Below are 14,048 nucleotides of genomic sequence, written 5' to 3'. Positions count from 1 at the left end.
AGAAGAGAGTGGTTGGTTGTCTTAAACAGCCGCCCTACCCTTTGAATTTATATACATGCTTTCATAATTGTAATAGGACTTAATGTTTATATGGCAAGATAAGATAGGATAAGATAAGCCTACTAGGAAAGCTAATCCTAATCAAGACTTAATTAAATCTATGCTGTCCCACGAGTACATTAATGTGGGGCCCACAGTTTCCTACACTCCCCCTCAAGTTGGGAGTAGATGTTTGTCATTCCCAACTTGCATAGATCTTCCTCTAACTTCTTCTTTGAAACAGCCTCGGTGAGAATGTCTGCAAGCTGCATGTCGGAGGTGATGTAGGGAAGGCATACTTCTTGAGATGTAACCCTTTCTCTGATAAAGTGTCGGTCCACTTCAATATGCTTAGTTCTGTCATGCTGTACTAGATTATGAGCTATATTAATGGCAACTTGATTATCACAATACAACATTAGGGGTTTCTCATAAACAATACCCAATTCCTCAAGTAATGATCTTAACCATAGAATCTCAGCCACACCATTTGCCATGGACCTATATTCAGCTTCAGCACTGGAGCAAGAAACAACACTTTGTTTCTTACTCTTCTAGGAGACCAGATTACCTCCTACAAAGGCACAAAATCCAGAGGTAGATCTTCGATCATCAACAGACCCAACCCAATCAGCATCTGTGTAGACTTCTATCTTCATGTGGTCATTATTCTTGAACAAAATGCCTCTGCCTGGGGACCTCTTCAGATATGCTAATATCCTCTCAACTGCAAGGAGATGAGTAGTTCTAGGAGAGTGCATATACTGACTAACTACACTGACTGCATAACTGATGTCGGGTTGTGTGAGGCAAAGGTAGAGATGTTTTTCAACTAACCGTTGGAACATAGCTTTATCTTCAAGAGGCTCACCTTTTGCACTGATCCTGTGGTTCTGTTCAATAGGTGTGTCTGTAGGCTTAACTCCCAACTTTCCTGTTTCTTCTAGCAGATTAAGAACATACTTTCGTTGAGAGACAAAAATCCCATACTTGGATCTAGCTACCTCAATGCCCAAGAAGTATTGTAGTTCCCCTATACCTTTTACCTCAAACTCTTGATGAAGGAGTTGCTTAAGAGACTCAATTTCACTAGCATCACTTCCTGTTACTACAATATCGTCCGCATACACAGCAAGCAAAGTTATGGAAGAAGCCACTCTCTTAATAAACAAGGTGTGGTCTGATTGGGCCTGCACATATCCGAACCTTTCAAGGGCTCATCTGAATCTGTCAAACCAAGCTTTGGGGGACTGTTTTAGTCCATATAAGGCTTTGCTCAATCGACAAACTGTTAGGTCCCAGAAACTTTACACACAATTCTCAAACTCGCAGCAGAATTCACACAACTCAAATATCAGCAAAGAAACTGGTATTCATTCAGAAGAAAGGAAGAACAGTAACAATTGGTCGGTTCTTCGAGAGACCGCCGGCTCTCCCAATCACTCACAGTATTCTTCACTCCACAAAAGCCTGTCACCCCCATCCCCCAAAGCCCCTTCTTATACTCCTCTCACAGCATAACTGACTCCCTTAATAAATGCCCAGCTGGCCAAGTTATAAATGCCCATACTCTTCTTATTCCTAACTGAAAATGCCTCAAGACTCTCCCTATTCCCTCCAACTATAATTGCCCCCATGTTCAATTATTTCCCCCCTTAGCCAAAATCTGACATTTCCCCTTCCTGGCATACGTAAAGTTAATTGGGGGCCCATCACAAACCTTTTTTCCTGTCTCCGTACCATAAAATCCAGGAGGCAACTGCATGTAAACTTCTTCCTGCAAGTCTCCATTGAGGAAGGCATTTTTAACATCCATCTGATACAATGGCCAAGAGTAACTAGCTGCAAGAGATAATAGGACTCTAATAGTGGTCATCTTTGCTACTGGTGCAAAAGTTTCTAAGTAGTCAATACCATATGTCTGAGTAAATCCTTTTGCAACTAATCGGGCCTTATACCTTTTAACAGAACCATCAGCATTATGTTTCACAGTGAATACCCATCTACATCCAACCGGTTTCTTTCCTTTGGGTTGATCAACTATTTCCTAGGTATTGTTTCTAATGAAGGCATCCATTTCTACTTTTATTGCATCTTTCCATTCTGGTACTGTTAATGCTTCCTGTATTGTTCTAGGAATGGGAATATCCGCAATGGATGCAAGAAAAGACTTGTAGAAGGAAGACAAATGATCATAGGACAAGAACTGAGAAATGCAGTGAGCTATGGATGTGGTGCAACAACGCTTGCCCTTACAGACTGCTATGTGGTGCAATAAGAAAAGACTTGTTGGGAGATACTTAAGGAGGATATTCAAAGAGTTTTCTCTGAATTCTTTGATAGAGGGATAATTAATCCAGGTCTGAATTCTACTTTTCTTGCATTAATTCCATAAAAGGAGGGAGCTTCCCACCCAAAAGAGTCCAGACCCATCGGTTTGGTGAATAGCCTCTACGAAATCATCGCCAAGGTCTTATCTCGAAGAATTAGAGAGGTTCTCCCCGCAATCATTTCCGCCAATCAAGGTGCTTTTGTGAAAAATAGACAAATTGTGGATCAAATCTTAATAACAAATGAAAGTGTGGAAGATTTAAAAATAAGCGGAAAGAAAGGGTTGGTGTGTAAATTGGATCTTGAAAAGGCATATGACTTGGTAGATTGGTCTTGTTTATTGGAAGTCCTTGAGTGGTTTGGTTTTGGACAGAGGTAGTGTAATTGGGTGAAAGGGTGTATTAGGACTTGCCGTTACTCCATTATGGTGAATGGTAAGGTGATAGACCACTTTCCAGCTACTAGGGGTATTAGGCAAGGGGACCCCCTTTCCCCCTTCCTATTTACCTTGATTGCTGAAGTCCTAAGAAGACTTATTCAAAGGGCTGATTCTAGGAGTTTGGTGAGAGGTTGGAGAATTGGAAGGGATAGTGTTCCAGTTACGCACTTACAATTTGCAACTAATACAATTCTTTTTTGTGGTGGGGCTGAGATTAGATGGGTTAGTAATCTCAAGCAGGTGATCAAGGTGTTTGAACAAGTGACTAACCTTAAAGTTAATTTTGATAAAAGTTGCATAATTGGTGTCAATATGAGTTTGAGAGAAGTGGAAGAGAAAGGGCTCAAATTTTGGGGTGTGAGATCGCACAATGGCCATTGAAATATTTGGAGCTTCCACTAGAGGATAATCCAACCAAAAAAAACTTTTGGAATCCGGTGGTTGATAGATTTTTTTTTATCAAAAACAATTCCATTAATCACCAAAGAGGTTACATAAAGAACACAAACACACTTATCTTCCAAGTACAATCAAGAAAACAAAAGAATAGGTAGAGACAAAAAATTACAACTTAGCCCAAAACATTGAATCCCTTTCTGCCCCTTGTTTAGCTAAACCATCAGCTAGAGAATTGGCTGATCTTTTGACCCAGTACATTTTAACTTCCATCTCCCGCACCAGCCACTCAAATTTCCTCCTCTGATTATTGTACCTCCATAAACCATTGTTGTCTGCATTCAGCCACCCTATCACCACCTCTGAATCCCCTTCAATTAAGAGTTTTCTGATGTTCATCTCCTTGGCTTTCTGGACTCCTTCCATAACTACAAAGATCTCAGCTCTAAGGGAGTCACCCACTCCAGTTGGGCCTGAGAACAAGGCAAAAATGACCCCATTCTCATCCCTAAAGACACCCCCAATCCCTGATTGTCCAAGGTTCCCCCTACTACTCCCATCAAAATTTAATTTCATGAACCCAGCAGGTGGAGGTGTCCAAGACACACTCATTACTGACTTGGTCTGTGTGCACTTTGCTATTTCACCCCACTTCCTCAACATGTCATCCACTGTGTAACCTGTGAATAGTTCCAAAGATTTAAGCCACTATACAGCCCTAAAATGAATGATAGCCTTTAGTTCTTCCACCCCTCTCTCAGCTGCTGAGAATATCCTGAAGTTTCTTTCTTCCCATATTGTCCAACATACTGCAGCCCTCAAACCTCTCCACATAGTCCTTCCCCTTTTCCTACGCCACCTAAAGAGAGAAGGGGAAAAAAGGCCCTGCAGATATGATGGAGGATTCCATCTACACCCAAAGAGGGAAAAAGCCCATTCCCAAATTGACCTCGCAAAATGGCAAGACACCAGTAAGTGAAAACCAGTCTCCCCATCCGCTTTACATAGAACACACCAATGGGGTGACAAGCAAGTATTGGGTCGCTTCTTTTGGAATAGATCATCAATGTTGAATCTTTCCAGATAGGCTTCCCAACAAAAACTACCAACCCTAGGAGGGATTGCTCTGCACCAAACCTCATCAACAAGGAAAGGGGGGGTTACAGGACTGGTGGACTGGCTTAGGACTTCGAGAAAGGAAGCACAAGAAAAGAAGCCAATGGGGGTAGGGGTCCAAATTCTAGAGTTCGCCCTTGTGGGGTCTAAGACAACATTATCAAGAAGTTCAAGAAGGCTCGAAATATTAGCAAAGTCTGAATCCCTAAAGGCCCTTCTGAGACCCAAATTCCACCGAAGCCCAGAATTGGAAGAGGACCGGTGATTGATAGATTCACAAAAAGGTTAGTTTCTTGGAAGAAAAACTACCTATCTTTGGGTGGTAGGACAACTCTAATTAAGTCCACATTGGCTAATCTCCTAGTTTACTTCCTATTTGTGTTTAAAATTCTTGTGGGAGTGTGCGAATTTTTGGAAAAATTAATGAGGGACTTCCTATGGGAACCAAGGGAGGAAAAAAGGGATCATAGATTTAGGTGGGATATTGTTACCAAAACCAAAAGTGATGGAGGGCTCGGATTGAGTAATTTACAGAAAAAGAATGAAGCTTTACTGGGAAATGGCTATGGAGATTGACAAAGGAAAGAGATAATATATGGGCTCAAGTAATTCTAAGTATCCATGGGCAAGCAGTGGACGGTTGGGATGCGGGAGTCTCATCTAGGGCTACAAGAGCATCCCCTTGGAAATCAATCCATGCTATTTTACCCTCATTCCTTCCACTCATCAGGTATGATGTTTATTCTGATAATTCTGTGAAATTTTGGGAACATACTTGGGTAGGAATCTAAAAGAGAAATTTCTAGCTTTGTTCCCTCTCGAGTTTTAAAAATGAGCCTGTTTCCACCTTTCTATCCCCTACTTTGTCTGCTCCTTATTGGAACCTGGGTTTTAGAAGGGCTCTTAGAGATTCCGAGCCGAGTTGAACACCATTTCTGATTTGCTTAAGATCCTAGATGAAGTGGTTATTGATCCCTCTAGAAGGGATAATAGGATTTGGGTTCCTTCCCCCTCAGGTGTCTTTACTTGCTCTTCCTTTTTCAAAGAGTTAGCCCAGTCCCAACCGGTTTTCGGACACCCTTTCCCGGTCTTGGAAATTTGGGATAGACCAATTCCTCCCAAAGTGGGTGCCTTCTGTTGGGAAGCATTCCTAAGAAAGTTTAACACTTGCAACTTACTTCAAAGGAAAAGGCCAAATTGGTGTTTGTCCCCACACTGGTGCATCCTATGTAAAGAGAATGGTGAGAGATGTTATCACTTAATGGTTTCCTGTCCTTTTGTATCAAAAATCTGGTGCTGGTTTTTTTCTTTCTTTGGTTGCAGGTGGTCCTCTCCTCCAAGTGTGCAGAGCTTGTTTAACATTACGTTAGTGAGAGGGTTAAAAAAGAGAAGTAAATTTCTATGGAGATGTGTAAGAGCAGCATTATGTTGAACAATGTGGGAGGAAAGAAATCAAAGAGTCTTCCTTGAGAAAGAAAGAAATAAGGAAGCTATCATTGAAGTAATTTCTATTAGGGTGGCTCATTGGGTTAAGACCTTGAAGCTTTTAGAAGATTACACAGCAGGAGATATCATTAAGAACTGGAAAGAAGTGGCTTGGTTAGCTCCCTTGAAAACTACCCCTTCTCCAATTTGGGCTCCTCTGAAGGGATGGGATATCCATCTCATGGACGCCCAAATCTTGCGGAATGGATAGGGCGAATTTCAAAAATTTCTCCCATCTTTGCAGGGAATCGAATTCCCTATTTCAGAAAACATATTTTCAATGATCAATCTTGAATCAAGAACTAAATCAGATCTAAACCAAAAGAAGTAGGAGGGAGGATATACCTGATACAGAGAATCAATATCTCCCAATGGAGGTGTTCACGCCCAAGGAAGGATCCAAAATCTGCTCCCACTGAAGATGGCGCAGTGAAGGATGGAGCAGAATCAGCAACATTCTTCCAAAAGAACTTGACCCTTCGCAAGAATCAACTGGATGGCTTGTGGGTACAGCTCCAACCAATCTTTTCCCAAAAGATTGGAATCAAGATCAAATCTTGATTTCTCCCAAGAACTGGAGATCGAACTAAAGGGAATGGCAATGACAGGAAATCTCTCTTTCTGTGATTTCTTTGCTCTGAAGAGAATTGAACCTCAATCACACAAAGAAACTATATTCGCCCATTTCTTCTTTCATAATCTTAAAGGAATCAGCTCCTAATCAGATTAGGAGTTGCTAATCCAAATCATATTTGGGTTAAAAGTCCCTTTAAGTGATAAGGGATAATCCTTATCTTATCTACAGATCAGATCAGCCATCTCCTAATCTAATTAGGAGGTTTCCAGATCTAAATCACATTTAGATCTTGGACTCTCTAAGTGGATAGGGTCTAAGCCCAATCCCATCAGCTGATCCACTTCAGAATTCGCCCCATTTAATTGACTGATCAAATCAGCCCAGTTCGAAATGGGCTTAAGGCCCATTTAAGGTTATGTACTCAATTAGCCTTCCAAACTGCTGCCCAGTTGGGCTTCCTTGTATGGCGTGGGACCCAAACATTGATCTACGCATCAGCCACATGGGTTCAGCCCAGCCTTTGTTACAAGGCCTGGCCGAATACACTGTTATGGACAGTGCACCCCCTGAATCACATCTTATGGGTTCTATGGGCCCAACACTTACCCTAAGTGGTCCCTAGGCCAAGCCACCTTGTAACACCCAGGGACTGTGGGCAGATGCAAGATTAGCCCATCAGGTATTATCCTCAATGATCTTACACTTAACCTCTTAGCCCATAATGATCATACACTACCCGACAAGAGAGGACCTCTCCCTCGGCTGCAAGGAACAGTGTTGCACTCTCTACTTATATGGATCCCAGGAATTAAAACCTTTTGCAAACATTTTAGAAACCATAATATATACTTTTATATCTCATATAAAATATACTTTGCAAAAACAAATCTCAACGGTTGAAATCGGCTGCCGGCAGTCTTGGTTTCCATTAGAAAGAGTGCATCCCCGATCATTACCTTTGTCCGACAAAGGGGCTGATCCTTTCACTATGATCACCCACTCAGATGAATTCTCGGATTGTCCCAACATACCCAGGTTTTGACCCTTACTAAGGATCTCACTGATTGGTACATCAAAGACAGCCCAATCCGACATCTAGTGTAATATCATAATCGAGTCTAGGGGTTAGGTGTAACTTTCCAGTTTTGCCCATCTATCTTCAAGGTCCAAGGCAATACTGGAAATCTGGTCTGGTTCAAAGGTTCTATTAATCCTACACTGTATGTGCCTAGGGTCTCACCCTGGCAGCTGAGACAGGCCACCCCAACCGACTTGGTGGCACTATAGTGTCAGCCTTGTCAGGATAGGTCTCCCCAGACCGATCCACTGGCTGTGAACATTCTAAACTAACACGAGTCTCATTAAGTGTCCAGTTTAAGGGCATTACACAGAAACATACCAAGGAAACATGAATCAAATATATACTTTTATTCATTTACAATAAATTCATAAAGTACATCATTCTTGATTGAAGCTAAGGGCATACAAAACTGTCTAACATCCTCCACCCTTGGGTTACACTAAATTGAACTTTGATGGAAGCAGCGAAGGAAACCCAGGTCCTTCAGGTATAGGTGGAGCTTTCAGGGATGAAGAAGGTCAAATTATTGCCATGTATTCGGGGCCTATTGGATGGGGGGATTCTCTGAGGGCTGAAATACTGGCAGTCTTGGAAGGGAATAAAAGAGCACAGCAGCTGAATATCAGAAAACTAGTGGTGGAAGGTGACTCTAGCCTGGTTATTAGGTGGCTGCAGAAGGAAGAATTCAGTTTGTAGAAATACTTGGATGAAAAAAAGGAAATTAAACATCTGACTCAAAACATGGAAGTTCAGTTTCTGGGCAGCTTTGTAATATGAAGTAAACTTTCAGGGAGGGTTAAGAGATTTTACCCCTCCCTCCTGTTGTATCCTCCTTTTTAATCTCTTTATTAATAAAAGTTTCTGTTATCTATCAAAAACATGTTTAAATGCCACATCAATACTATTCGCCATACACTATCTTTGCTTAGTTCAGGTATAGGAATTATGCAGCATATTCAACATATATCTTGTCCATGCTGACCCACTGCAAAATGGTTCCTATGTACAAGCCATCTTAATCCAACTTCAGCACACTAATTTTATAGGAATATGAATGCGCTTAACCACAAGTTTCCATAGAAAGGTAGTTATACTTTGTATGGATTTTTAACAAATTGAAAACATAGCTGACAGGTGGAAAAAGGACTCACTTTTCCCTTGTTAAAGACATAGCTTCCATCCACAGCCTTAAAGTACAGATATTTTGTAACATCTGTATGAATGAGGACACGCACCAGAGTACCATTTGCCATCATGAACTAGTCAAGCAAACATTATCCAATAAGATATTAGTAAATTGCCGAACCCAATATTCAAATGTAGTTTAAGAAACTGTAACTTAATTAAAGAAGTTCCAGGAATCAGTGGAAACAAAAAGAAAAACCTTTGGAATCATGTCCACATTGTAATCCCTGCTGGAGCCTAAATGTGCTGGAGGCTTATCATTTCCCCTAAACCTTTTCCAGAGCTGAAAAATGATGCTTAAAAAAGTTAATATAAATAGATAGTTTAAAATATTTCCCTGAATCTGGCATTAGGATTTGCATTTGACAGCACAGAGATAAAAACCTGAATGAGATTCAGGGAAGTTGACTCTCCTCCATAATAGTCATTCCTGTCCATATGCAAGACCTGGCTCATAGAATACAGAGAATGAGTTAAACAAGAAAATGCCGATGTATCCACCAAAGGACAAGATAATAAAAACAACAGAAATAATAGCAATAAGACAGATGGCATGGCATGAATGAATGTAATATCATCTCATGTGAAAGAAACCAAGAGGCACAAAATGCTGAATGTTGTAAAAAAGCGGCCATTACCCAATGTTGATCCCATCCATCTGCGATCTTGGGAGGGGTGGACCGGATACGGCCCTAACCTTTGACATTTTTTTGCACAAAGTGGCCGCTCTCATAATCAAGGCCACATTCTCACACTGGATAGCCTGAGATTTTACCATTACACCAAGTAATGGCCCCTCGAATGCTGAATGTTGTACTTATCCAAAATTAAAATAAAAATTAAATGTTGATAGAAAATGCAAGCATGGTTTAATTATCTATCAGAAAAATGAAAATTGAAATGCATACACAACATCAATATCGCAAATATCGCATTATCATATATTCATATAATAAAAAAATGTGCAGTTATTTTAAATTGAAAATATTAAAGATTATAATAGTTGTGTCTCACTCCTGCACTAAATCATGAATAAACCCAACACATTCTCAGGATAAATAAAGCAATCATAAAGTAAAAGTAGACAATTCCAAGCACTTATTGAAGCATGGATAGAGATAACGGATTTTATATATATATATATATATATATATATATTGTTAGACAGTTATGCCCTTAGCTCCAATCAGATTGATGTACCTTTTGACATTTATTGTAAATGAATAAAATACATAATTGATTTATGTCATTGTGGTGTGTTTCTGTGTAATACCCTTAAACTAGACACTCATGAGACTCGTGTTAGTTTTGAATCTTCACAGCCGTTGGATAGGTCTGGGGAGATTTATCCTGCCAAGGCTGACATTGATGTGCCGCCAAGTTGGTTGGGGTGGCTTGTCTCAACTGCTAGGGTGAAACTTGAGGTACATGCAGTGTGGGTTTTTCTTGAAACCCTGAACTGGACCGGAATTCCAGTATTGCCCTGGACCTTAGAGATAGATGGGCAAAACTGGAGTGTTACACCTGACCCCTAGACTCAATTATGGCACTGCATTGGGTGTCGGATTGGGCTGTCTTTGATATGCCAATCAATGAGATCCTTAGAGGGGGTCAAAACCTAGGTATGTTGGGACAGTCCGAGAATTCATCTGAGTGGGTGATCATAGTGACAGGATCAGCCCCTTTGTCAGACAAAGTGAATGATCGGGGATGCACTCTCTCTGATGAAAACCTAAACTGCCGACAGTTGATTTTAACCGTTGAAATTTGTTTTGCAAAATATATTTATATAAAGATATAATATATATATGATTTCAAAATGTTTTCAAAAGGTTTTAATTCCCAGGATCCATGTGAGTAGAGAGTGCAACACTGTTCCTTGTAGCCGAGGGAGAGGTCCTCTCTTGTCGGACAGTGTTTGATCATTATGGGCTGAGAGGTTAAGTGTAAGATCATTGAGGGTAATGCCTAATGGGCTAATCTTGCATCTACCCACAGTCCTTGGGTTTTCATAAAGTGGCTGGACCCAAGGACCATTTGGTGTAAATGTTGGGCCCATTAAGAGTCCATGGTGATGGACTCAGGGGTTCACTGTCTCCTACAGTGAATTCGGCCAGGCCTTGTAACAAAAGTTGGGTTAAACCCATGTGGCTGATGTATAGATCAATGCTTGAATCCCACGCCATACAAAGAGAGTCAACTGGCAGCAGGTAAGGAGGTTAAGTGAGTACATAAACTTAATGGGTTTAAAGCCCAATTCGAACTGGGTTAATTAGATTAATTAAATAGGGGCAAATTTGGGTTTGGATTAGCAGATAAGGATAAGAGGATAAGTCTTATCCACTTAAAGAGTCCAGATCCAAATCCAAATCAGGAGACTCCTAATTTGATTAGGATCAAGCTAATCTTAAACTGCAGATAAGATAAGGGATTATCCTTATCACTTAAAGAGTCCACCAAATAAAGGTTTGGATTAGGAAACTCCTAATTAGATTAGGAGGTTGTCTCTTTAAGGCTATAAATAAGAGAGCAGGGCGGACATGCAAAACACACAAAAGACATTACAGCAGTCTACAGAGTTCTCCCCTATTCTTGCCGCCCCTACCCAGCCCTCTACCCCATTCTTGCTGAAGAATTCGGTTCTTGCTGAAGAGTCGTCCTACTGATTCTGCTTCACCTCTCACTGTGTCATCTTCAGTGGAAGCAGTTTTTGGTTTTCTCCTTGGGCGTGAACACCTTCATTGGGAGTTACTGTTACTCCGTATCAGGTATATCCCTCTCCTCCCTTTTGGTTTCAGATCTGGTCCGGTTTGGTTCAAGATTGATCCTTGAAAATGCAGTTTTCTAAAATAGGGAATGCGATTCCCAGATGGGAGAAAGATAAATTTTTGAAATTTCGCCCAACCTTCCTACAGGGTTCGGTCATCCATACGATGGATCTCTCATCCCTATATATATATAGATAGATAGATAAATATAGATATAGATATAGATATATATCAAATGCATAATCTCAAAGTGTTTCTATTTCTAGCTTTGTATACATAAGAGATTTCTCTATATAGATTTTAGTTCTATTAAGTATTAACTGATATATATATATATAGATATAGAAATAGATATAGATCAAATGCATAATCTCAAAGTGTTTCTATTTCTAGCTTTGTATACATAAGAGATTTCTCTATATAGATTTTAGTTCTATTAAGTATTAACTGATCTTTTAGGAATTTCTTCAGTGTACAGAAGCAAGTTGTCTTGGCTAATTTTTATTGGACAAATATCCGTGTCCAACATCCACATGCCCCACAAGGTAGGTTATACATTCTCTTATTGAAATGTAGATGCCACTTAACATTCGCTTATTACTTTAAGTATTTCCGGAAGAAAAGAAACATTTTTCCATGAAATATTAGATGCAGTGCTACTGTAAACAAAAAATCTAATCAAAATCAAGCCTGTCGTCGAGAAACCCACCAAGACTCCACGCTAAAGAAGTTAACACGAATGGATATTTCACAATATGGAACTCTAACAGATGAAACTAGCGAATTGCACCCGGAACACCCAAAACAACAAAACTAAAAAACAGATTCGATGCAAAATTGCCTAAATTACCACTTAATCTATTGGGAAACGGGAGTTGACTCATTCAAGAAAAATAACTTGACTACAAGATATTCGCACTTGCTTGGAGATCCTTCTCTCAATTGATAAACAAAGCAGTAGATATTACAGAAATACTATCCAGTAATAAATGAAGAAATTTTTTTTACTATGAGACTAGGAAATTGAAATCAGAACCAATCAAGAGCCAAAATATCAGGACACCCACTTTAAAAATGACGAAGAATAGTCAATATTCAGTGCACTAACTCTTGTTTGAAGTTGCTACTAATACACATAACATACTCGAGATGAGCAAAGAAAACAAAAGAGCAAAAGCAAAACCTTGAGGCCGTCAACAGAAAGAAGACCACTGAGGATGCATTCTTTGAGCCCCGTTCCGAGCACTATCACATCGTACTCTTCATCCATGGCGATAGAAACAGATCAATGAACAGAATCGAGATCGAGAGAGGTTGCTGCAAATAAAGAAGAAAATGAGGTGGTTCTGTGACCTGTCAATATATATCAGAGACACCCACACAAGAGAGAGAGAGAGAGAGAGAATTAAAAAAGTGTTAAGACAAAAAATCAGCAAGAGCGAAGATTAAGCAGTAATGGAGTAATGGAGTAGATGTTTACTTGTTTGACGAAGGCAAAGAATCTCATATCTATTTGCCAAAAATACCCCAAGCTTTGTACATTATCCCATAATGGTCCAGAGTAACATTTTTTTATTTTTCTCATCATTTGGATTCCTAACTCCCAAACCGGGGAGTTTTGATCGAATCGAATGAGTGATGATTTGCACCTGTGTTATCGACGGTTCAGATCGGACTTCTTTATGAACGAGTTAATTTGTGGGGTGTTTAGTCTTTCTCTACTTAACTAAATTTGTTGTTCGAAAAAAAAAAAAATTGGGGGTATTTCGTAGTGTGGTCCATGGATTTTGAAATATCATTGATCTGGATGGTCGGATCATTTGACTTGGAAACTGTCCAATCAAATGGTTCTATTTCACCCCTGAACCAGAATCATTTTAAAAAATCTTTGACTTTGTTAATTGTTAGCAATCCGATGATCCGGGGTGGTTGAACTGCAGATGGTACGTTACCCCACTTAATTTTTTATTTGTCCTCTTTATTAATTGCAATTACTCCTTTGCCCCACGCAAATGTTAATGTATCATGATTCATGCATATGGTTACATTTGCAGAAGGGTGATTGCCAAATTTGCACCGGGTTGTCCATGGTTCAGACCGGAATTCTTTATAAATGAGTTAATATGGGAGGTGTTTAGTACTTTGATAGGGTAGGGTCTGAGAAAAGTTTTCTCGGTGCACATGATACATTACCCCACTTAATTCTTTATTTGTCTTTTTTTTTAAATTAAGGCTGTATTTGGTCTGAAGGAAAAGTAGAGAAAGGAGGTTTCCTTCTTCCTTTCCCTACTTTTCCCTTCAAACCAAACATAACCTAAAAGAATATCGATTGCAGTTATTCCTTTTTGCCCCACGCCCATGCTAATGTGTCATGCACAAGGTTAGATTTGCACCTGGGTTTATCAAGGATGTTTTTTTCAAAAAACGGAGCCACATCAATACTACATTTGAAATCCGTTTTTTTAGAAAACACTTTATGTTTGATTAGTTGTTTTCTGAAATACATTTTTTTTCATACCACATCTTGAAAATCAGGAATAGAGATGGAAATTTCACCTATCCCCCGTGGGCCCCCCACCCCCAATCAGGGCAGGTTTTTAAACCACTAATCAGGTTCGGGATGGGTTCGGG

At 39.9% G+C, this 14,048-nt stretch overlaps 1 protein-coding gene across 1 annotated transcript in view; it reads right to left on the bottom strand.

Moving 5' to 3' along the window:
• LOC104612208 (guanosine nucleotide diphosphate dissociation inhibitor 2) overlaps positions 1-12,887 on the bottom strand; it is a 109,376-nt gene extending 96,489 nt beyond the window's left edge. Inside the window, exons 1-4 of the mRNA XM_010279555.3 lie at positions 12,601-12,887; positions 9,034-9,096; positions 8,849-8,932; positions 8,616-8,723 (exon numbers count right to left, since the gene is read on the bottom strand). Coding sequence (XP_010277857.1) covers positions 8,616-8,723; positions 8,849-8,932; positions 9,034-9,096; positions 12,601-12,687 — 342 coding nt within the window. The 5' untranslated portion in view covers positions 12,688-12,887. The remainder of the gene's footprint in view (positions 1-8,615; positions 8,724-8,848; positions 8,933-9,033; positions 9,097-12,600) is intronic.
• Between the last annotated feature and the right edge of the window lie 1,161 nt (positions 12,888-14,048).

Source organism: Nelumbo nucifera, chromosome 1 (assembly GCF_055504915.1).
Source record: "Nelumbo nucifera cultivar China Antique chromosome 1, China Antique-T2T, whole genome shotgun sequence".
Lineage (NCBI taxonomy): Eukaryota > Viridiplantae > Streptophyta > Magnoliopsida > Proteales > Nelumbonaceae > Nelumbo > Nelumbo nucifera.
The sequence above is the reverse complement of the archived record's forward strand: the minus strand, read 5'-3'. Positions and strand labels throughout refer to the sequence as shown.